Here is a 23,403-nt window from a genome sequence, read left to right as displayed (position 1 = left end):
GAATGGCGGGGCAGGCTCGAGGGGCTGAATTGCCTACTCCTGCTCCTAGTTCTTATGTTCTTATGTATTTCAACATTGGGAACAAAAACCAAAACTTTGTCAAAATTGTAACAAGCACGAAAGAAAGGAAGAGGAAAAGAGGGCGTGTGTGAATATTTAACTTGTTAATCTATTATTTCCTTATTTTGCTGTTCCAGGTGGACGGACCTTGTGTTCCAAAGCATTAGCCTGAGCCCCCGTGGCAAGGTCACAATGAAAGGTGCTCGACAGGACCTGCTCCTTGGCGCTGTGCTTCTCCTCTACAGCTCGCTTCACCTCTGCAGCGCCAGGACTGCATCGGGCCAGGCACCAGAGCAGAGGGAAATCATGGTTCGCCTGGCGGGAGAGAAGCGGACACACCACGAAGGGCGCGTGGAGGTTTTCTACGATGGGATATGGGGCACGGTGTGCGACGATGACTTCAACCTTGCCGCCGCCATGGTGATATGCCAAGAACTGGGTTATGAGGGTGCACTCGCCTGGGCCCACAGTGCAAAGTATGGACAAGGGAAAGGTAACATACCCCTTCCCACTCTCCTCCGCTCCTGCACCGCACAACCCCCCTACCGCTCCATATTAAGAACACAAGAAATAGAAGCAGGAGTAGGCCATTTGGCCCCTCGAGCCTGCTCTGCTATTCAATAAGATCATGGCTACGTCAACTTTACTTCCTGCCCGATCCCCATATTCCATGATTCCCCTAGTTCCCAAAAATCTAAAAATCTCAGTCCTGAATAGACTCATTGACTGAGCATCCTCTGGGATAGTGAATCCTAAAGACTCACAACCCACTGAGTGAAGAAAGTTCTCTTGATCTCAGTCCTAAATGGCCGACCCCTTATCCTCAGACTGTGACCCCTAGTTCTAGAATTTCCAGTCTGGGGAAATAACCAGCCAGCATCTACTCTACTTAAACTTATCTCGTTCAGCACACTTTTAGTCACCTACCGTAAGACCACCTTATGGGGCTTGGCGTCAAATTTTCTCTGATTACATTCCCATGAAGCACCTTGGGAGGCATTATACTATGTTAAAGATATTATAAAACCCTTTGAGTGAAGACATTTCTCCTCAGTCATGAATGGCTGACCCCCTGCTACTGAGACTGTAACCTCCTAGTTCTCGACTCCCCAGCCAGGGGCAAACAGCCTCTCAGCGTCTCCCCTGACAGCGTCTCCACTCGGAATTTTGTGTGTTTCACTGAAACCGTGCCCCATTTTTCAAAACTCCGGAGCATATGAATTGAGTCCATTCTACTCAATCTCTCTGCATCGGACAGCTCTCAGAACCCAGGAATCAATCCGGTGAGCCATCATTGCAGCCCGCTCAGGCAAGTCTAGTCTTCCTTAGGTAGGGACTCTGAAACTGTGCACGGTACTTTCCGGGGGTCTTGCCAAATCCCTATATAATTGCTGAAAGACTTCCTGGCACTTAGAGACAAGGCCCCTTGCAATTCTAAGCTTGTGCATGTTTTGGATTTATCTAGGATTCAGTCCCCCAGATGCCCCCACCCTAGCAGGTCCTCATCTAAGCCATCATCCCATAAGTGAGTACTTGTCAATGGGTATCGGCCAGGGATTTGATATCACAGCTGAAGATGATCGAGCTCAGGTTTTCTGAACAGGAGCAGAAGCAAGAACCACATCCCATTTTTGTGTTTTTTATCCCATTGTAAGCTATCATAGCCCCGTTGTGCCAACCGGAGATCAGTTGACCCAGTGCAGAACAGGCATTGAACCTGGCACCTCCCCAGGTCTTATGGCACGGCCAGTCATTGGCATAACCGCCCTGGAATCAGCTTTATCCTTAGTGAGTTTCTCATGCTTAAAAGGACCCGGTTCCTTTGGTTGTTTGTTCACAATGAGCTTGGTAAGGGACCTCAGTTTCCTGTAGAGGGCTGTATATCCATCCCTTCCTCATTCAGGTGGTGGCAGATTCTTTAACAGGCGTGGCCCTGTAACCGGGTAGGTGGGCAGACTCCACCCTGGCCTCTGCCAATGCTCCTGTTGGCCCTCCTCACAGCGGACCATGAGAACGGCTTGAGAATATCACTCTTTCTCTTACCATATCTTATATGTGCCATTCTGAGAGCTGCTGACATATAAGATATATCACCCTCGGCTGTTAGTCCACAACTTTCAGCCAAATTATTGATGTAACCGCAAACACACAGGGAGCCGGTTACTCACTAGTGTACACCAGTACCAATGTAAGTTGCGGCGTTGTGTCCTGGGGTGACATCAGCCCCGCCTTATAACCAGACGAATGAGTATCTGCTGCTGGAATCATAGAATAGAATCAAAGAACGGTTACAGGGCAGAGGAGGCCATTCAGCCTGCCAAGCCCATACAGCTCTCTCCAAAAGCAATTTAGCTGGTCCCTTTCCTCATAACCAGCAATTTTTTTCTCTTTGGATAATTATTCAACTCCCTTTAGAAAGCCTCGACTGAATCTGCCCCCAGATAGTGCAATGCAGATCATAACCACTTGCTGAAAGTATAAGATTTTTCTCATGTCACGTTTGGTTCTTTCACGTTTCACCAGCCACTCATTCTTCACTCCTTTGTCACTGGGAACAGTTTCTCCCTCTCTGCCACGTCCAGACCCCTCATGATCTTGAATACCCCTATCAAATTTCCTCTCAACAATTTTTTGTTTATTTGTTCACGGGATGTGGGCATGTCTGGCTGGGCCAGCATTTATTGCCCATCCCTAATTGCCCTTGAGAAGGTGGTGGTGAGCTGCCTTCTTGAACTGCTGCAGTCCATGTGGTGTAGGTACACCCACAGTGCTGTTAGGGAGGGAGTTCTAGGATTTTGACCCAGTGACAGTGAAGGAAAGGCGATATATTTCCAAGTCAAGATGGTGAGTGACTTGGAGGGGAACTTCCAGGTGGTGGTGTTCCCATGTGTCTGCTGCCCTTGTCCTTCTAGATGGTAGTGGTCCTGGGTTTGGAAGGTGCTGCCTAAGGATCTTTGGTGAGTTCATTCTCATCTCTAAGGTGAACAACCCCAACTTCTCCAATCCATCCATGTAACTGAAGTCCCTCATCCCTGGACCTATTTTCGTAAATCTTTCTGCACCCTCTCCAATGCCTTCACATCCTTCTTGAAGTGTGTGTGCCCAGAATTGGACACAATACTCAAGTTGAGGCCAAACCAATGTTAGTGGAGACTCACTATAACATCTGTGCTTTTGTACACTATGCCTCTATAAATAAAAGCCCAGGAACCCGAATGCCTTGACATTAATGCATTTGCCAACACTCTAATTCTGCTGTCTAGGTCCCGTCTGGCTGGACAATGTGAAATGTCGAGGCGATGAGACATCTATTGCTGCGTGTGAATCTAACGGCTGGGGTGTTAATGACTGCAAGCACAGCGAGGATGTTGGGGTTATCTGCTCGGGGAAGCAGCTTGCTGGATTTGAGCGCAAAGAGGTCTCCAAACTTCAGGTAGGCTTCAAACTCTCGATTGCCATATTCTCTTGTCCTAGGCAACCATATAGCCCTTCCTGTTTCCTGACCTGCTACATTGAGACTGCAGAGGCCAACCACACTCAATGAGCCTCAAGGAATCTGGTGGCCACTTGCTGACTATTGGACAATGGTGGTGATGTGGTAGATTAATACTACAATGGGATCGGCTTGGTGTTAGGATTGTCAACTCTGATTGGCTGTAGAAGCTGAAAATTTCATCACATGACCTCCCACCTCCCCCACACTCCTGCCATTGGCTCATTCTTCAGGCACATAGTCTCCCCACAGCTTATTGGAAAGGGAGCACTGTAACCCTTTGTGACCCAATTCGATCAATCTTGACTGTTAGTCAAACTGTCTCTTCCCCCCCCTCCATCACCAATATTTTTATAAGTAATAAAGTGTTCAATGAAAATGAAAAAGAGCAGTTTTATTGATGCTCCCCTATCATTGTGCTCATAGCAGTGCCCTGCTGATTAATCCCTGATTTCTGGAGACTCCAGGGCAATCCTGGAGGGCTGGTAACCCTGCCTGACCTGCGAACATGGGGCACAATCCACTAGTTACTGATCTCAGACATGAGGGAGGCGCTGGGAAGACATCAAGATTTCCAAGCAGGGAGCTCTGAAGCTGACATCATTCCCCCGGACTCTTTCTACGTTATTGCAGCCCAGAGATTAGCATCGACAGAGGCCTTAGAAGCAGGCTTCTCGCCTGACTTCATAACCTGAGGACATAAGAGCATGAGAACATTAGAAAGAGAAGCAGGGGAGTAGCCCACATGGCCCCTTGAACCTGCTGCGCCGTTCAATATGATCAGGGCTGATCTTCAGCCTGAGCTCCACTTTCCCGCCCGCTCCCCATATTCCCTGAGGGAGCAATAATCTGTGCCTTCAGCCGCCTGCGCCCGGGCCTCTGGAATTTCCAGCACCTCTACCTGCCTCTCCCCCTTCCAGACGGTGCTGATGGCACACCGAGAACTTAAAATAGAGAGAGAGGGGCGATGAAATAACGGGTTTAAAATAATTTCGAATACCTTCTCGCCAGACGTGAGTGGAAAATTTGCTTTGATCATTATGTGTAACAAGGTTGTGGATCCAGTTGGAAAGCACCAGCTCGCAATGTCAGGTTGCAGGGAGGCGGAGGGGCAAGACTGAGGGGCTTAAACACAAGGAGGGGGGGGGGCGAGGCGGAGGGGCTTATACACAAGGAGGGGTATTTTAAATTTGAGTTGTCGCCAGACTGGAAGTCAACGTAGCTCAGTGAATACAGGGGCTGCTGTGAGTTAGGATACAGGCTGTAGTGTTTAGGATGAGCTGAAGCTTACAGAATCCAACAGTGACGTGAGGCCGGGCTGCCATCACTGAGTCCGAAACACTCAAATCATTAGGTTAACAGTTTTATTTTAATGAAGCCTATTATTTTCTTAAATAACATTCTGAACATCCAATTTCAACAGAAGGTAGGGCAGCTAGAACCCAGGATTGTCCTTCTTGATGTATTTTGTCTTTACTGACCTCATAACTTTGCTTGTGTCTTGGGTCTAAAAGAGGAATGTGCAGGGTTGTGGGGAGAGGGTGGGGGCAGTGGAGCTCAGGAGAGCCAGCAAAGACGCGATGGGCTGAATGGCCTTCTTCTGTGCTATAACGATTCTATGATTTCCCTCCATGTGTTTTTAGTTCCAGGGTGGTCAAGCTTCTGGACTCCTGTCAGTGAGAGTGTGGGACAGGGGAAGAAAAATGAAATTCTGCTCTCTTCAGATTTGGACCTGGGGCAAGATAAACAGCAGTGATTGCAAACTGTATAACTGGGAAGGGGGGAATGAACATCTGCTACAGCGTGGCTGGCTGTAAAACACTCTAGAATGTAGCAATGGATATTTGAAAACTCCCTTTGAGACATAGCGACAGAGGGTAAATAAGCGGAAAGCAGTTCTGGGAGAGGGGCCAGTGGACACATTTCGAGGTAGAAAGCTTCATTTTTCTCATTTGTAGACACGAGAAAGAGCCAAAAGGATGCAGGAAAGGAGAAGAGCACAGGGAGCTTTACTCTGTACCTAACCCCGTGCTGTATCTGTCCTGGGAGTGTTTGATGGGGACAGTGTAGAGGGAGCTTTACTCTGTATTTAACCCCGTGCGGTACCTGTCCTGGGTGTGTTTGATGGGGACAGTGTAGAGGGAGCTTTACTCTGTATTTAACACCGTGCGGTACCTGTCCTGGGAGTGTTTGATGAGGACGGTGTAGAGGGAGCTTTACTCTGTATCTAACTCCGTGCTGTGCCTGTCCTGGGAGTGTTTGATGGGGACGGTGTAGAAGGAGCTTTACTCTGTATCTAACCCCATGCTGTGCCTGTCCTGGGAGTGTTTGATGGGGACATTGTAGAAGGAGCTTTACTCTGTATCTAACCCCGTGCTGTACCTGACCTGGGAGTGTTTGATGGGACAGTGTAGAGGGAGCTTTACTCTGTATCTAACCCCGTGCTGTATCTGTCCTGGGTGTGTTTGATGGGGACAGTGTAGAGGGAGCTTTACTCTGTATTTAACACCGTGCGGTACCTGTCCTGGGAGTGTTTGATGAGGACGGTGTAGAGGGAGCTTTACTCTGTATCTAACTCCGTGCTGTGCCTGTCCTGGGAGTGTTTGATGAGGACGGTGTAGAAGGAGCTTTACTCTGTATCTAACCCCACGCTGTGCCTGTCCTGAGAGTGTTTGATGGGGACATTGTAGAAGGAGCTTTACTCTGTATCTAACCCCGTGCTGTACCTGACTTGGGAGTGTTTGATGGGACAGTGTAGAAGGAACTTTACGCTGTATCTAACCCCGTGCTGTACCTGCCCTGGGAGTATTTGATGTGGACAGTGTAGAGGGAGCTTTACTCTGTATCTAACCCCGTGCTGTACATGTCCTGGGAGAGTTTGATGGGACAGTGTAGAAGGAGCTTTACGCTGTATCAAACCCCGTGTTGTATCTGCCCTGGGAGTGTTTGAGGGGGACGGTGTAGAGGGAGCTTCACTATGTATCTAACCCCGTGCAATACCTGTCCTGAGAGTGTTTGATGGGGACGGTGTAGAGGGAACTTTACTCTGTAACCAACCCCGTGCTGTACCTGTCCTGGGAGTGTTTGATGGGGACAGTGTAGAGGGAGCTTTACTCTGTATCTAACCCCGTGCGGTACCTGTCCTGGGAGTGTTTGAAGGGGACACTAGAGGAAGCGTGTCTAACCGAAGCGGTACATGAATTGGGAAAGGCTAATGCAGACATTATAGTTTTTGAAGCAGAAAAAAAAACACATTCCTCAGCACTGGCTTCACTTGCCTTGAACATTTGACTAGATTTAAACTGTATTTCACATACTGGGGGCCTGGGGATTCTTGAAATGAGCAAATTTTTCAACAGTTGATAGTGACAAAATAAGACTGATCAGAAATGTTAATGAGATCTTAAATTCCTCCAATCCTGGCCTCTTGCCCATCCTAGATTTCCTTTGCTCCTCCATTGGCAGCCAAATGTCCTCCCTCAACCTATCCACCTATCCAGCCCTCCTTACTCATCTCAGACATACCCCTCACCTGTCCCAATATCTCCTGAAGTGTTGGGTCTGAGAAGTTATTGGATTTATGTTCCTGTGAAGTGCCTTGGGGCACGTTGCTACATCAGAGAGATGATATAAACACAAGCTATTGCTGCTTTCTGTCAGCTTTCAGATGAACAGGCAGGGACACACAACGTGTAAGCAAACCCGTCAATTCCCAGAACAAACCTTTTCCTCCGTTCCTGAAAGAGGCCGTGGATGCAGAGGATAAAGGGCATAATGTGGAATTAATTGGGGCATGTTTGAAACACAGCAGCCCCATTCATTCGCAATAGCGATGGGAAGTGTCGTGGAATGTGAACTGAGGTCATTTGGTTGGAAAAACACATGCTGACGCCGAGACAATAATAGCTTTCTCAGATAAGGGCAGCCTTGCCTGGTTAGATGAATCCTCACATTCCTGAGCTCCGTACAGACTCAGGAAGGAGACTGAACTCAGCAGAGTGTACACTCACTTTTGGTGGAGAAGGCAGGCTCTCTCGATGCAAATATTGATTTAATTGATAGACAAGCTAATATGGAATCGTACGAAACCAGCTGGACAAGTCTGTTCAGCACCCCTCAACTCATCCATCCAGAAATACCCTAACCTAGCTGCATTGAAGCTTTCACTGTGGCTCTTAATTCATTCTAAAGTGTTCAAATCTTCTGTGGGGACTGAGGTAAGAGGGGTCACTTTCTGACTTCACACTACAGACAAAGGGGCATATAGTGGAATGTGGACTTGCTCACCATGATCTGACCGTTTACGTTAGTGAACCCAGAATCTTGGCTTATACTGCAGTGCAGTACTGAGGGAGTGCAGCACGATCAGAGGTGTCATATTTCGGATGAAAGATAAACCAAGATCTTGTCTGCCATAAGATAAAAGCAAAACACTGCGGATGCTGGAAATCTAGAACAAAAATACCTGGAAAAACTCAGCAGGTCTGACAGCATCTGCGGAGAGAGATACAGTTGACGTTTCGAGTCCGTATGATCCTTCGTCTCCGTGCTCACTTCTTTGGGCAGGAGTCCTCTTCCCGTTCAACGGATCCTTTTACCCACCTCCAATATTCTCCCTCCACCTGGACCCCTCCCTCTGGATTTTTACCTGCTCTTGATCTTTTCATTGAGAACTGTTGGCGTGACATCAGTCGTCTCAATTTCTCTGCTCCTCTCACCCACTCTAACCTGTCTGGTAATTCTGTTTTTGTTTTTGTTTTGGATTTCCAGCATCCGCAGTAGTTTTTTGTTTTTATCTCTCTGAACTTACTACACTCCGTTCTCTCAGGTTCAACCCTGACTTTGTCATCAAACCCGCTGACAAGGGTGGTGCTGTTGTTGTCTGGCGCACTGACCTCTATCTCGCAGAGGCTGAGCGTCAACTCGCAGACACTTCCTCCTACCTCTCCCTGGACCATGACCCCACCACGGAACATCAAGCCATTGTTTCCAGGACTGTCACTGACCTCATCTCCTCTGGAGATCTTCCTTCCACAGCTTCCAACCTGATAGTCGCCCAACCTCGGGCGGCCCGCTTCTACCTCCTACCCAAAATCCACAAACAGGACTGTCCCGGCAGACCGATCGTGTCAGCCTGTTCCTGCCCCACGGAACTCATTTCTTGCTATCTTGACTCCATTCTCAGTTCTGATGAAGGGTCATTCGGACTCGAAACATTAACTGTGTTCCTCTCCGCAGATGCTGTCAGACCTGCTGAGTTTTTCCAGGTATTTTTGTTCTAGTCTGCCCTGTCAGGTGGATGTACAAGATCCCATGGCACTATTTCAAAAAGGAAAAGAAAAGCTCTCGCTGATGTCCTGAACAATGTTTATTCCATATGAACGCATGAGTTAGGTGCAGGAGTAGGCCATTCAGCCCCTCGAGCCTGCTCCACCACTTGATACGATCGTGGCTGATCTGATAGTGACCTCAACTCCCCTCCCTTGACTCCATTGTCAGTCAAGAATCTATCTCAGCCTTAAAAATATTCAATGACCCTGCCTCCACTGGTCTCTGGGGAAGAGAATTCTACAGACTAGCGACCCACTGAGAGAAAAATGTTCTCCTCATCTCCGCCTTAAATGGGAAACTCCGAATTTTCAAATTGTGTCCCCTAGTCTAATCTCTCCCACAAAGGGAAACATCCTTTCAACATCCACCCTGTCAAGTCCATTCAGGACTTCGCATTCTTCTAAACTCCAATGGGTACAGGCCCAGCCTATCCAACCTTTCCTCATAAGATAACTGACCCCCCCCAATCCCATGCATCAGTCAAGTGAATCTTCTCTGAACTGTTGCTAATGCATTAATATCCTTTTTTAAATAAGAAGACCAAAACTGTACATAGTACTCTAGATGTGGTTTCACCAATGCCCTGTACAACTGTAGCTCAACATCCCTACTTTTACATTCTATTCCTCTTGCAATAAGCAACAACACTCCATTTGCCCTCCTAATCACTTGCTGTATCTGCATACTAACTTCTTGTGATTCATGTGCCAGGACACCCAGATCCCTCTGTACCGCAGAATTTTGCAATCCGCAGTTTTGGTTTCCTGACCTAAAGAACCATATATTTGCCATTGAGGGAGTGCAATGAAGATTCACCAGACTAATTCCTGGGATGGTGGGATTGTCCACTGAGGAGGGATTGAGGAGACTGGGCCTATATTCTCTAGGGTTTACACGAATGAGAGGTGATCTCATTGTGACATAGAAAATTCTTCCAGGGTTTGAAGGGGAGATACAGGGAAGATGTTTCCCCTGGCTGGGTCAGGGGGTTGGGGTACCTCAAATCTGGGGACGAGGTCTCAGAATAAGGGGTCAGCCATTTAGGGCTGAGGTGAGGAGGAATTTCTTCACACAGAGGGTGGTGAATTTTTGGAATTCTCTACCCCAGAGGATTGTGGAGATTCAGTTATTGAGTATGTTCAAGACAGAGATCGATAGGTTCCTAGATATTAGAGACATCAAGGAATATGGGGATAGTGAGGGATAATGGTATTGAGATAGAAGATCAGCCAAGATCTAGTTGAATGGCAGAGCAGGCTCGAGGGGCCGAATGGCCTACACTTGCTTCTATTTCCTATGTTCTTAATATGCCGCTTTCCTATTCTTCCTGCCAAACTGCTCAAGTTCACATTTTCGCCACATTAAACTCCATCTGCCAAATTTTTGCTCACTCACTGAACCTATCTATATCCCTTTGCAGACTCCTTATGTCCTTTTCACAACTTACTTTGCTACCTATCTTTGCGTTGTCATCAAATTTAGCAACCATACATTTGGTCCCTTCATCCAAGTCATTGATATTGATTGTAAATAGTTGAGGCCCCAGCATTGATCCCTATGGTTGCACTCCACATCTTGCCAACCCAAAAATGACGAATTTATGCCTACTCTGTTTCCTGTTAGCTAACCAATCCTCTATCCATGCTAATATGTTACGTCCTACACTGTGAGCGTTTATGTTGTGTAATAACCTTTGATGTGGCACTCTGCCAAATGCCTTTTGGAAATCCAAGTACAGCAAATCTACAGGTTCCCCTTTATCCACCTTGCTTGTTACTTCCTTGAAGAACTCTAATAAATGAGTAAACACGATTTCCCTTTCACAAAACCATGTTGACTCTGTCTGATTGCACTGAGATTTTCTAAGTGTCCTGCTATAAACTCCTTAAAGGTTCCAGCAATTTCCCTGTGACTGATGTTAGGCTGACTGGTCTGTCGTTTCTAGCTTTCTGTCCCTCTGCTTTCTTGAATAGAAGAGTTACATTTGCTATTTTCCAATCTGATTTGGAAAATGTAAGCCATTGCATCTACTATCTCAGCAGTCACTTATTTTAAGACCCTAGGATGAAGTCCATCAGGGCCTGGGGACTTGTCAGCTTTTAGTTCTAATAATTTCTCAGTATCCTTTCCCTGTTGATTGTAATTGTTTGAAGTTTCTCCCTCCCTTTCCCCTCTTGATTTACACTTATTTCTGGGATGTTATTTGTATTCTCTACAGCAAAGACAGAGTCGATGGCATAGCGGTATTATCACTGGACTAGTATTCCAGAGACCCAGGGTAATGCTCTGGGGCTCGAATCCCACCATGGCAGATGGTGGAATTTGAATTCAGTAAAAAATCTGGAATTATAAGTCTGATGATGACCATTTCATTGCTGATTGTCATAGAAAAAAACCCACTAATGTCCTTTAGGGAAGGAAATCTGCTGTCTGCATGTGACTCCAGATCCACAGCAATGTGGCTGACTCTCAAATGTCCTCTGAACAAGGGCAATTAGGGATGGGCAATAAATGCTGGCCTAGCCAGTGACTCCCGCATCCCATGAATGAATAAAACAATCCATTTCCCCCGACTCGCTGTCTAGAGGACCAACACTCACTTTACTTACACTTTTCCTTTTTAAATACTGTAGAAACTCTTTTTTAAAGTCTGTTTTTATATTTCTAGCTAGCTTTCTTTCGTACTCTTAATTCCTCCCTCGTTATTTTTAAATCATTCTTTGCTTATTCCCTAAATCAACACACTGAAAAACAGATTATCTGGCCATGATCACATGACTGATTGTTGGATCGCACTGTGTGTAAAATGGCTGTAAGTTACGAGAGTGACTACACTTCCAAAGCACTTCATTGGCTGAACAGTGCTTAGGGATGTCCTGAGGTAATGAAAGGCACCACAGAAATGCACGTTCTTTCACTCCTCTTTCCCTCTAGTTGCCAGTTTGCACCCTTCACTTTTCCAGCCCCCCTTTTGCTGCCTTCTCCCGGCTCCCTTTACTTTATCATTGATCCCAGAGACTTCAGTCACTGATTTCAATGGACAGCTCAGGCACAGTGTTTGATCGTAAGGAATAGGAGCAGGAGTAGGCCATTCGGCCCCTCAAGCCTGCTCCGCCATTCATTAAGATCATGGCTGATCTGTTTGTGTTTCGAGTTCCACATTCCCATCTATCCCCGATAACCTTTGATCCCCTTGCCTAACTGGAATCTACCTACCTCCGCCTTAAAAACATTCAGTGACCCCACCTCTACCACCTTCTGAGGCAGAGAGTTCCAAAGTCGCACAACCCTCTGAGAGAAAAAAAAAAATCTCCTCATCTCTGTCCTAAAAGGGTGACCCCTGATTTTGAAACAGTGCCCCCTAGTTCTGGACTCACAAGAGGAAACATTCTTATTGAAACTCCCTCTACACTGCCTAAAACAACGCACCTTAAGTCTGGCCTCGAGGATATACCTTCACTGCAGCTGGGTGGCATTTGCAGGCTCCATATCAATCGGTAGTGATTGATGATAATTGTGATTGACACTCTGCCAATTTATTATAACCAGCTTGGGATGGAATTGAGACTCTTGAGGGCTTTCACTGAGTCTGGGTTGGGTTGAAGCCAATTGAACATCGGAACCAAAACCTCTGCCCCAACCCCAAGCAGATGCAGGTTGAATGAAGTCAGATGAAAAGCAGCTTGTACTGACTGGAATTTGTTTCCAAACTGCTTCCTTTGAGCTCTTACCCTGCCTCGCACTTTGATCTTTGCACCTTGTCCCTCGCTTGTTTGGTCTCTTCGAAACCACTTGACTGGACCACATCCTTCAGGAGCGAGGAGGGTGGTTGGCATTCACCCTCACCACAGACGATTGCCTGCCCACCGTCCGGTGCTCCCGTGTCTTCCAATAAGAGGCCCCACGTTCCTTTGATGCCCTGTTACCATGGTGACAGCTGCGGTGCTGATCCTCCGCGGACAATGCAAAGAGTGATTGATGAGGGTTTTTCTGGTGCTTAAAGTGCAGCTGGCAGACAGCTGTGTCCTCGTGTGTCTTGATCCTGACCCCCCTGGCCCTTCATAATAATTCTTTAGACGGTTTCATATTGCAGCACTTTGGGAGGAGGATATGACCTGTACGGGCTGGAGTTTTGGTTCGGTCGGCCCGGGAGTGGCCCAACGAACAGACCGCCAACCGCGCTCGGTGCCCGATTAATATCCAGGCAGCGTGAAAGACCCAGCGCTGCCAGGGTGGGGGCAGGAGGAGGGCGGGTGCTGATCTAAGCACGGGCGCGGGCAGAGAGAACTGCCCTCAGGGAGCTGAAGAGTTTAAAAAGCAATCAACAAAATCCGGAAACAAAACGCCCGCCTTATTAGAATCAGTCGCCCGAACGTACAGATGATTCAAATTCTGTCCAAACGTTTTTATTCTGTTTTTTTTTAAATTTAAGAGTGGAAACATCATCCTGCCTTTGGATGAGGTTTTATTAAAGATGCAAAGTCCACCTGACAGATTCGCCAGCTGCGAGGTTGGATGGGCCACGAAAAACCGGGGAAGGTTGGGGACTTTTAGTGGGCTCAATTGCCCTCTTGGAAGCCCGCCCGCTGACCGAAATATCGCTCGAGCGCAGAATGATGCTGGGATGCTCGCCCGACATCATCACGCGCTATTTCGTACTCAAGCGGGTCAGGCAGGCGCCTGCACGGTGAGCTAAAAGTTCTGCCCTGTGAAAAGGGCAACAGTAAGAAGCAATAAATAACTATTTTGTGGGGCCTGGGTATTTAGAGCTAGACACGGAGCCGAAATATTAGTTCATACTTGGATCCATTACACATCCAGGCTTTGTCCTCCCCACCCCCTTGGCCTGCCCCCGATCACCTCCATTGATTTCCATCCGATCTTGTTGCTTCATCCCTGTTTTTCTAACTGATGCCTCGGGATCCAGTTCTGCAGCCGTTTGTGGTCCTTAGCACCTCGTTCAACTGTCCGTCCCTCACAGGTGAGGCGAGACAACCGATTGATGGATTTCTCTGCCCCCCTCAACAAAGCCTGATCTTTGACATCCTGCAAGTTGTCGAAATAGAAAAAGAAAGATGTACGTTTATATAGTGCTTTTCATGTCTTGTCGTAATGGTGTTAGTTACAGAACGTGTCTGTTAAGGAAGTGTTCCTAGTCTTCTCTATGTTAACAGCAAGTCTTTATTAACTACTTGTAACTATATATAGATAGGCAGTAAAGGGTTGGAGTCATCTCCCTATCTAGATCTTTACAGGTCTCTGCTTAACACCACACTAACCCTGGGGCTGGATCATGTGTCTTCTTACATCACTGTACGGGCAGGACTGTACTCAGTCCCACATCAACTCTGTGTGTAGCAAACCCTTATACTACAATAATATGAAAGCAAAATACTGCAGATGCTGGAAACCTGAAATAAAAACAGAAAATGCTGGAAAAACTCCTCAGGCCTGGCAGCATCTGTGGAGATGTTGCTGGTATCTCCAACTTCTTATACTACAATGTCCACTGGGCCTCTCAAAGTGCATTATAGCCAATGACGTACTCTTGAAATGTAGCCACTGTTGTTTTGTAGGAAAGAAGCAGCCAATTTGCGCACAGGAAGCTCCCGCAAGCTGCAATATGATAATGCCTAGATAATCTGTTTTTTCGTGTGATGGTGATTTAGGGCCTCTGTACTCAGATCTCATCCTAAAGTCGGCATCCACAACAGTGCTGAGCTCCCTCAGTACTGCATGTGAGCGTCAGCATGGATATTATACTCAAGCCCTGGAATAGCTCTTGAACCCGGGGCCTTGTGAATCAGAGGCGAGAGTGTTAAAAACGGAACCACGTCTGATACAATTCCCTGACCAATGCCCAAACTCTGGTACTTTCCAGTGTATAATGATTAGAAGGCATGACTGTTGTTGGCCTATCTTTTGTACGTGGGCACATGGGCACTGAGCTGTGGTGCCCTGGCTGAGATCAGTTGACCCAGCACAGACTAAAGATGCACCTAGTGATCCTGCTGTTTGGTAGCAGACCAAGCACAGCAGTAGCCCCTCGCTGAGGCACCAGAGAGGCCATTGCATCAGCAATGATGGTGTACAGAGTCATCTCGAGCAGCATGGCAATATGCCTGATGGTGAATCGAGAGTCTGTCTGCACAACATTCTGAAGCTGCTTTTGGAAACAGAGGGATGTGGCTGATATCCCCCATTTTCCTCTAAGATATAATTAAATCCCGGCTTGTTTGGATTTGGTTTTCCACATTGGAATACCAATTCCATGTTGCCATTGACAACTTGACACTATCCTCCAGTTTAGTTCTATTTTCTCACATATGTGATTAAAAAAAATAGAAAGAACTTGCATTTCTATAGCGCCTTTCACTAGTAGGGGTCTAAAAACACTCTACAGCCAATGAGCTCTAACTGAAATCGAGTCACTGTTGTGATATAAGGAACACGGCAACCAATTTGTGCACAGAAAGCTCCCACAATCAGCAGTGAGATCTTTAGTAGATAAACTATTTTGAGTGACGTTGATCGAGAGGTAAGTATCGGCCGGGGTACTGAGAAGAACCCCCCGCGCCCCTGCTCTTCTTCGAAATGGTGCCAAGGGATCTTTTATGTCCACCCAAGAGGGGATCAGGCCCGCGATTTAACTCAGCGCTGCACTGTAACGTCGGGCTAGATTTTGCGGCCACGCGACCTGACCCCCACGACCTCAGAGACAAGTGCGCTGCCACTGAGCCACAGCTCAAGTCGAATTAGATAACAACGGGCTGGATTTGTCCATCGGCTCCAGGGCCCCAAGCGTTGTGAGCAGCCGGGCATCATCCCGAAGCCCCACACGCCGGCAGCGAGGCCGGTGTCACGATCCTCCTGGAGGCTGCCTTCCCAATTGTTGCTCACGAGGTATGTAGGGAGGCGCGAGACTCTTCCACTTCTGGTCAAGGATGGCCGGTGTGAGAAGGGACGAAGGAGTTAGGGCTGTTGGACAGGAGCGGGAAAGCTGGAGGGTGAAGGGTCGTTTATTTGTGCGCCGCATCCCAATTGAATGCAACCTCCAGATGGTCACCCGGCCTCACTGCTAGGGAGGCTGCCTCTTTTGAGCTGGAGGCCTTCACACATGACTGGGTTTGGAGGGGGTGGGGGGGGGTAGTGGGTGTTGGAGGGGGCGGGGGCTGGTGCTGTTCTGCCTGGTAGCAAAATGCCAATGACTTCACAAAATTGCTCCTAATTTGGGGCCTTGACTATGCCAATTGGCAAAACCCACCTGTGAGATGCAGACCGTTGACCCAGGCCCTTGGGAAAGATCCCAGCAGCAGGAATACACCAGGGACCCACCTCCTCCCTATTTTCATGGCATTGCCATCTCCAAGCCGGGCACCACAGAGCCAGAGAAATTCAGCCCGGTGTATTTATTTTGTTGCCAATTGTGTGACCAGGATACCTCAGTGTCCCTGTATGACTTAAAAATGAGTGACCCTTGACCCATCTCCAAAGATATAGCTCAAAAGAATTACTCATACCCATGAGATAAGCCTTTAAGCACTGCTTAAATTTTTATGCGATGAAGAAATCTTCAGCTGGAATTGTACAAAACCCAAATAGCAAATCATTGCCTATCTCTTGCATCGACTCAATCTTTTCCAGGATTTCAGACCTGCTGAAGGCCTCAGTCCCCACTTTCCCCTGTGATCTGCAGGTCTTCGAATGTCACGCTTAGCATCATCCGATCAATAGTTACCTCACCACTTCTCTTCATTCTTTTTTTGTTTAACCTTGATGGGATTCCTACCTCTATGGGCTTGACTCTTCAAACCAGAATCTTCAAAAAAAAAAATCAAAGAACATAAAGAAGGCTTTGATGTCAACCATTAATGTGTAAGAAATCTAACCTTGTGTTGTGTTTGGAAAAGGATTCAGCGGTTCCCCTGAAGTCCCGTTTGGTTTCGCATGCTCCGGAATGGCTGAAGGGTATGAAGAGGCTGGCACACAACCAAGATGGAGGCATTCCTCCTGCACTATTTGCTCGTTTCCATGGCGATTCTCTTGAAAATTTGATTGCAGTGTTGACACAAACCTTTAAAGTCTCTGCCCTTTCATTTAAATTTAAAAAAAAACATGATAAATAAATCATTTAGCGTTTAGGCTGGGCAACAGCAACAGCTGCACCAAAGGGAGTCGCTCCTGTGTTGAGCTAATTGCTGAGAGAGGATTGGGAGGGCCTTTGATTTTCTTGTGCTGACTCCCATTTTCCTTTTATTACTGGGCTCCGCTCGCACAAAGTTTGAGGCGATCACTTAACCGATCGGTATCCCAGGCCACACCGGTCGTGTGGAGGTGGAACTCAGGATTGGAGCACTTCCGGGTGCTTAAGACCCAGTCTTGGGGTTTGAATCACCACCTGAATTTTACTCTCCAACGACTTTTTCAGGCATCACCATTCACAATTTGCTTGATCAGGTTAAAGCCCAGAAGAGAAGATTTGCATTTAATATAGCGCCTTTCGTGACCTCAGGAAGACTTCGCAGCCCGTGAGGTATTTTTGAAGCCTGGTCGCCGTTGCCATGTAGGAAACACGGTGGCCAGTGTGCGCACAGCAAGCTCCCACAAGCCGCCATGTGATAATGACCAGTTAATCTTGTTGGTTGAAGGACAAACATTGGCCAGGACACAGGGGAGAACTCCCCTAGGTTAAAATGCGCTAAACAATGTTTTTCGAATGTAGAGGCTGTCATTATGTGGGGAAATGCAGCAGCCGTTTCAACATTTCAGCAAGAAATACTCCCCCCCTCACCCCCACCACCCCAACACCGCAATGAGATGGATATCCAGTTAAAATGTGTTGCTGTTTGATGTTGCTTGAGGAATGTTGTTTAGGATTCCAGGAGGATGCCCCTGCTGTTTTAGTAAGGATCTTAATATCCATACATCTCATCTGAGGAATAGCACCTCAAACAGGGCATCAGCTCCTTGTACTGCTCTGTTTGCTATCGTGGGTTTTGTCTCGGGATTTGTTAGCTTTTTACTCTAGAAGCGATCTTGCTGGAGGCAATGATCTTTGTTCAAAAAGCATTTATTACACGCTAACTATTTACAAAGGCTAAATAAGATGAACGTGCAGCAAGAGCTACTCTCTGAGATGTTACTCAGTCACCTCCTGTCAGCGAGTGACATAAGTCCTTTTGCACATGCTCAGTATGCTCTTTTACAGTTAACCCTTTACCCTACACTATGGAGGGCTACATTTTTGCTTCAGGGTGGGGAGAGTGGGAATGAGGAGCTGGGTCTGATTCTAGGTCCTGAACCTGCCCCTGGAGGGTAATAGTCCCCCTGGGATCTTGACCAGGTTTCCCTGCCCAATTAGGGGGTGTCGAGTGAGCTCTGGACGCTGAAGAGGTGCAGCAAGGGAAGGTAAATCACTGAGAGGGTGCTTCAAAAGGGAGGTGCCCTCTCAGCAGTTTTTAATAAAACACCAGGGAAAGCAGCCAGGCCCCCCTCACCTCACCTGCTGTGGGGAAGGGGATTGAGGGAATCTCTCTCTGCTGCAGGCTGGGGAAGCAGTGGGGTGGGCGTGTAGGCCTGCTCGGAGTGCTGCCCTACTGACACGCACCCCTCATCCCGCACCCCTCCCCCTTCCCCCTTCCAGTAAACTAACCCTTCATTGCGCCTGGAAACTGAGGGCCAGCTGGAAAATCCCAGTCCGGCTCTTTTAACTGCTCTCAAGAAGGCTCAATAATGAGCCTCCTGGGTGATTAGGCAGCCCTCCTGGGCCCTGAAACTGCCTCAGCCAAAATGGCCGGCTCTGGGGACGGATTTGGGAAACCGGCGTGCTGGTACTTTTAGGGCCCTGTCTGCCTCCGTTCCCGAAATTGGTCGGGGGGGGGGCCCGAAAATCCTTCGCGGAGTACCAGTTTATTGATAAGTTGGAGTCTGTACAGGTCCCCTCTAATGCAGAGAGAGGGGAGGGGGGCACTATAAAACCATGCCAGGCTAAAAACTTTATCCTCCCTCGCTGGTGCAAATCTTTTTCTTCTTGGACAGTGAGGCTCGAAATGCTATGCGACAAATTAAGGGGACAGTGTGTGTCCTGTCACCTCTCCGCGTTTGTAGACTGCAGTGGGCTGATTATTTTAACCAGGGTTTTTGAAAAAAGGGAATAGATGTTGAGCACGGTGCTCGATACCAACAGGCAGAGCTCACAATACCTTTTAATATCAAAGACAAATACAGCGGGGGCTGGAAATCTAAAACAAAAACAGAAAATTCTGGAAAAACTCAGCAGGCCTGGCAGTATCTGTGGTGAGGGAAACAGAGTTAACGTCTCAAGTCCCTTATGACTCTTCATCATTGTTGTTTTCCCCCTTATATTGGTATTCTTGCAGAGGGTCCTGATGAGTGCAAGACGAAAAGCTTCGACATGTCTCTTTCTTTCTCAACTCCGCGCCGCCAGATGACTAACTGTCTTCTTTCTGTCACCAGGACCAGAACAAGGTGGATGAAGTCCGCATTCGGCCGGTTTTGGCCTCCGCCAGGAGACGCAACCCGATCACTGAAGGGGTGGTGGAGGTGAAGTATCAGGGGAGGTGGAAGCAGGTCTGCAACGTTGGCTGGAACTTCAACAACAGCAGGGTGGTGTGTGGAATGCTGGGCTTCCCAGGAGAGCTCCCAGTGAACATGAGGATTTACAGGTAGGGTGTCAACACCTTCTAAAGAATTTGTAGCACAGGCCATTTAGCCCATCGGGTGCATGACAACGTTTATGCTGGATGTCTTCTCCCGCCCCTCTTCACGTAACCCCGTCAACATATCCTTCCAGTCTTTTTCCTCCTCGTGTTTACCCAGCTGCCTCTTAAATACGTCTCTGCTATTCACCTCAGCCACTCCCTGTGGTAATGAGCTCCACATTCTCACCACTCCCTGGTTAAAGACATTTCTCCTGAATTCCTTATTGGATTTATTGGTGACCATCACATGTCCCATAATTCTAGATCCCCCACAAGTGGAAACTTTCTTTACATCTACACAATCAAACTCTTCTATAATCTTAAAGACCTCTATCAGATCAGAACCCCTCAGCGTTCACACTCCTAGAGCGAAATCCCCATCTTTACTGAGAGGCATAACCTCCTAGTTCTGGCATCGTTCTTGTAAATCTCTTTTGCACCTTCTTCAGTGCCTCGCTACTCTTTCAATAATATAGAGACCAAAACTGAGCACAGAACACTCCAAACATGGTCTAACCAAGGTTCTCTATAAGTTTAACACAACCAACCTGGGATTTACTCTTCAGGGATGTTGTTACACAAGCGCTTCACGCAATCCTATCACGTTCCTCTTGGTTCTATTTTAATGGAGGCGTGAAGTTAAAATCATACAGACAGCTCTGTGTCAGGTACTGAGGGAAGGATAATGACAGGACTCGCAGCAAACAGTCCATTTACTTATCAAGAAAAGTCTACTTAAACAGAGCCTCTACGAACTACAGCAAACAGAACTCGTGACTGAAACTACAGCAACTTCTCCTAGTGAAACCTGGGCCTGGATTTTTCCTATGGCGGGCGGGCTGGACGGGAGTGGGCGGGGGCAGAGCAGATCGCCGCCCGCGATTGGCTGCGTGCAGCCATTTTACGCTGGGCGGGCCCAATTAAGGCGCATGGAGCTGCCTTAGGGAGATTGAATGGATATGAAAAAAATTAAATAATCGATTTGAAAATTTATTCAAGGTCACATGAGTTGGGACATGTTCGTAAAGTTGGGAAAATGTATTTATTTATTTTATAAAAGCTTCAGGAAGCCTTATCCCGCCCGTGGACGAGGCTTCCTGAAAAATGCGAAGGCCGCTTGGGCTTTTCGCCTGCCCGGCAACCTTAAGGTTGGGACGGACAGCGTTCTTACCTACTTTAATTAATCTCTTAATGGCCTTAATAGGCCCTTAACATTTCGATGGGCGCACAGCTGACTCCGCCGAACGAAATATTGCGATGACGTCGGGACGCACGCCCGACATCATCGCCTGCCATTTTACGCGTCGGCGTGTCAGGCCCGCTCCCGCACGCCAACCACAAGATTTAGCCCCTGGGTTATTTCTCCAGCAAAACGCAGTGAGTGGAGGACAGTTAAATAATACAGATACTGTGCGTAAAATCAATCCCAGTCACCTACTTACAGCAGCGGGGTCACCAGCTGCAATTGACAAAATTATCCAATCACCTCCGTTTTGCTGGGGAACAGTGGGACTGGATTTTAGTTCTGTGTTAGGACCCCGATGTCAGGTGCATTTCCCAGTTTCCCAGTTCCCAGCGGAGTTCCCAAACCGCTGACTGGAAAGTTCCAAGTTGGCATTGGAAGATGGCCTTAATAGGCCTTTAAGGATGCCTAATTGGCCCCTCTTGCCTTGAGGGCGGGTAACTGTTTACCCCGACTGAACTGGCATGTTCCAAAGTGACCAGGAGGTGGGAACATGAAGCCAAACTGACCTGCTGGCTAGTGCCGGGAAATTGAGGGCTCAGGGACTCTGGTTCTACTCCCATGGCAGTTTAAAAATTCGGCCTGTGGTGCCCCTATCGGCGTCTTGGAGTTTTCCTCGTCTTATACCTGGATCTGTTGTAGACTCACTGATAGAGATTGGTTGCTGGGACTAGTCAACAACTCCATTTATTGTTGTATTTACCTGGATGGTAAAAGATGAACTTACGGAGGGAAGTACTTCAATTAGAGGAAGTTCAGAGAAGGTTCACTAGGCTGATCCCCAGGATGAAGGGTTGTCTTATAAGGACAGGTTGTGCAGGTTGGGCCTATACTCATTGAAGTTTAGAAGAATGAGAGTTGATCTCGTTGAAGCATAGAAGATTCTGGAGGGAACTTGACAGTGTGGGTGCTGAGAGGATGTTTCCCCTTGTAGGGGAATCTAGAACAAAGTGGTTTCCTATTTAGAACGGAGATGAGGAGGAATTTCTTCTCTCAGAGGATGGCAATTCTTGGCCCCAGTGTGCAATGGAGGCTGAGTCATTGAATTTTTCAAGGCTAAGTTAGACGGAGTTTTGATTGACAAGGGAGTCAAGGGTTTTGGGGGACAGGCAGGAAAGTGGAGTTGAGACCCCAACCAGATCAGCCATGATCTTATTGAATGGCAGAGCAGGTTTGAGCGGCCTACTCCTGCTCCTATTTCTTATGTTCTAATGGAAATTAGTTTTGTCTGGCCCGTCAATGTCGATGCTAAGATTCCTATAAAGTTTGAAAGGCATTTTTGCATCTGATTTGACCTACACGGTGTAACCCCAAATCCAGAGTGCAGAGGTCAAAGTTTGGACAAGGCTTCACCTGGGCACTTGGAGGCTCCAGGGTAAGATGGCAGCAATGCATGGGGACAGACCATTCCTCTCAGCGTCAGCCATGACTCAGTGGGTAACGCTCTCAGCTTTTGAGTCAGAAAGTTCTAGGTTCAAGTCCTACTCCAGGGCGTGAGCGCAGAAATCAAGGCTGACATTCCAGTGCAGTACTGAGGAAGTGCTGCATTGTTGGAGGTGCTGTCTGTTGAATGGGATGTTAGGCTGAGGCTCCATCTGTCGTCTTCAGTGGATGTAAAAGATCCCATGGCACTATTTGGAAGAAGAGCAGGGGAGCGATCCCCAGTGCCCTCAATAATTATCCCTCATTGAACATCAATAAAGATTTACTTGGTAATGATCAGATTGCTGTTTGTGGGAGCTTGCTGTGCATAAATTGGTGGATGCGCTTCCCACATTGCAACAGTGACTACTCTTCAAAAGCACTTCATTGGCTTTAAAGTACTTTGGGACGTCTGGTGGTGGTGAAAGACGCTATATAAATGCAAGCCTTTCTCCCTGGCTGACTGCAGTGGTAGCGATGTAGCTGGGCCATCAAGGAGCGAATGTTTAAGTCTTTAAACTGCAGTGTCAGCAAATCTCATAAACCAGTTGTTTTCCTTTTGATTACTGCCAAACCTGAAGGAGGAAAAGCAAATGTGCTTGGATAAACGCTGCTAATAATTACAGCACTTCATCTGGAGGTGTAATTAATGTGGAGCGTGAGGTTTCTGCACTTGGGTGTAGTTTGGGCCTTGATTTGGTCTAACTGACGTTCAGCATAAAGCAGTAAAGGTCCCAGCCCATTCCTAGCTCAGTGCCCTCCCTTCCTCCTTTAAACCCATACTCCATCATCTGCACAGCCGGGTTTAGGTGATCGTGGGCTAGGTTTATTCAGATTTAACCTGAGCTATTTAACCAATCCCCATTAATGGCCTTTAGTCCAAATCAAAGCCTTGCTGCACTTGCCATAGAAACATTGATGGGTTTAGCTCCACCTTTTTTATTTCAAGCCAAACATTTCTTTGTCAGAATTAATGGAGCAGTGTGCTTTGCCAATGACTTGACAAGAACTTGATTAATCAGCAAAGATGGGACACTGAAAATTCAGGGTCAGGATCTATTCAAAATTATTCTCAAGTTTTCAAGGGAACTTCCAAACTGGTTAGAAATTGGAACAATGTCACTGCTGAAAAA

At 47.4% G+C, this 23,403-nt stretch overlaps 1 protein-coding gene across 1 annotated transcript in view; it reads left to right on the top strand.

Annotated features, from left to right (window-relative positions):
* loxl4 (lysyl oxidase-like 4) overlaps positions 1 to 23,403 on the top strand; it is a 123,790-nt gene that overhangs the window by 9,380 nt on the left and 91,007 nt on the right. The window contains exons 2-4 of the mRNA XM_078565099.1: positions 198 to 553; positions 3,324 to 3,493; positions 19,361 to 19,569. Coding sequence (XP_078421225.1) covers positions 253 to 553; positions 3,324 to 3,493; positions 19,361 to 19,569 — 680 coding nt within the window. The 5' untranslated portion in view covers positions 198 to 252. The remainder of the gene's footprint in view (positions 1 to 197; positions 554 to 3,323; positions 3,494 to 19,360; positions 19,570 to 23,403) is intronic.

This window comes from Cetorhinus maximus, chromosome 20, assembly GCF_964194155.1.
Source record: "Cetorhinus maximus chromosome 20, sCetMax3.hap1.1, whole genome shotgun sequence".
NCBI lineage: Eukaryota > Metazoa > Chordata > Chondrichthyes > Lamniformes > Cetorhinidae > Cetorhinus > Cetorhinus maximus.
Note: the sequence above shows the minus strand (reverse complement) of the source record. Positions and strands in the feature narration are given on the sequence as shown.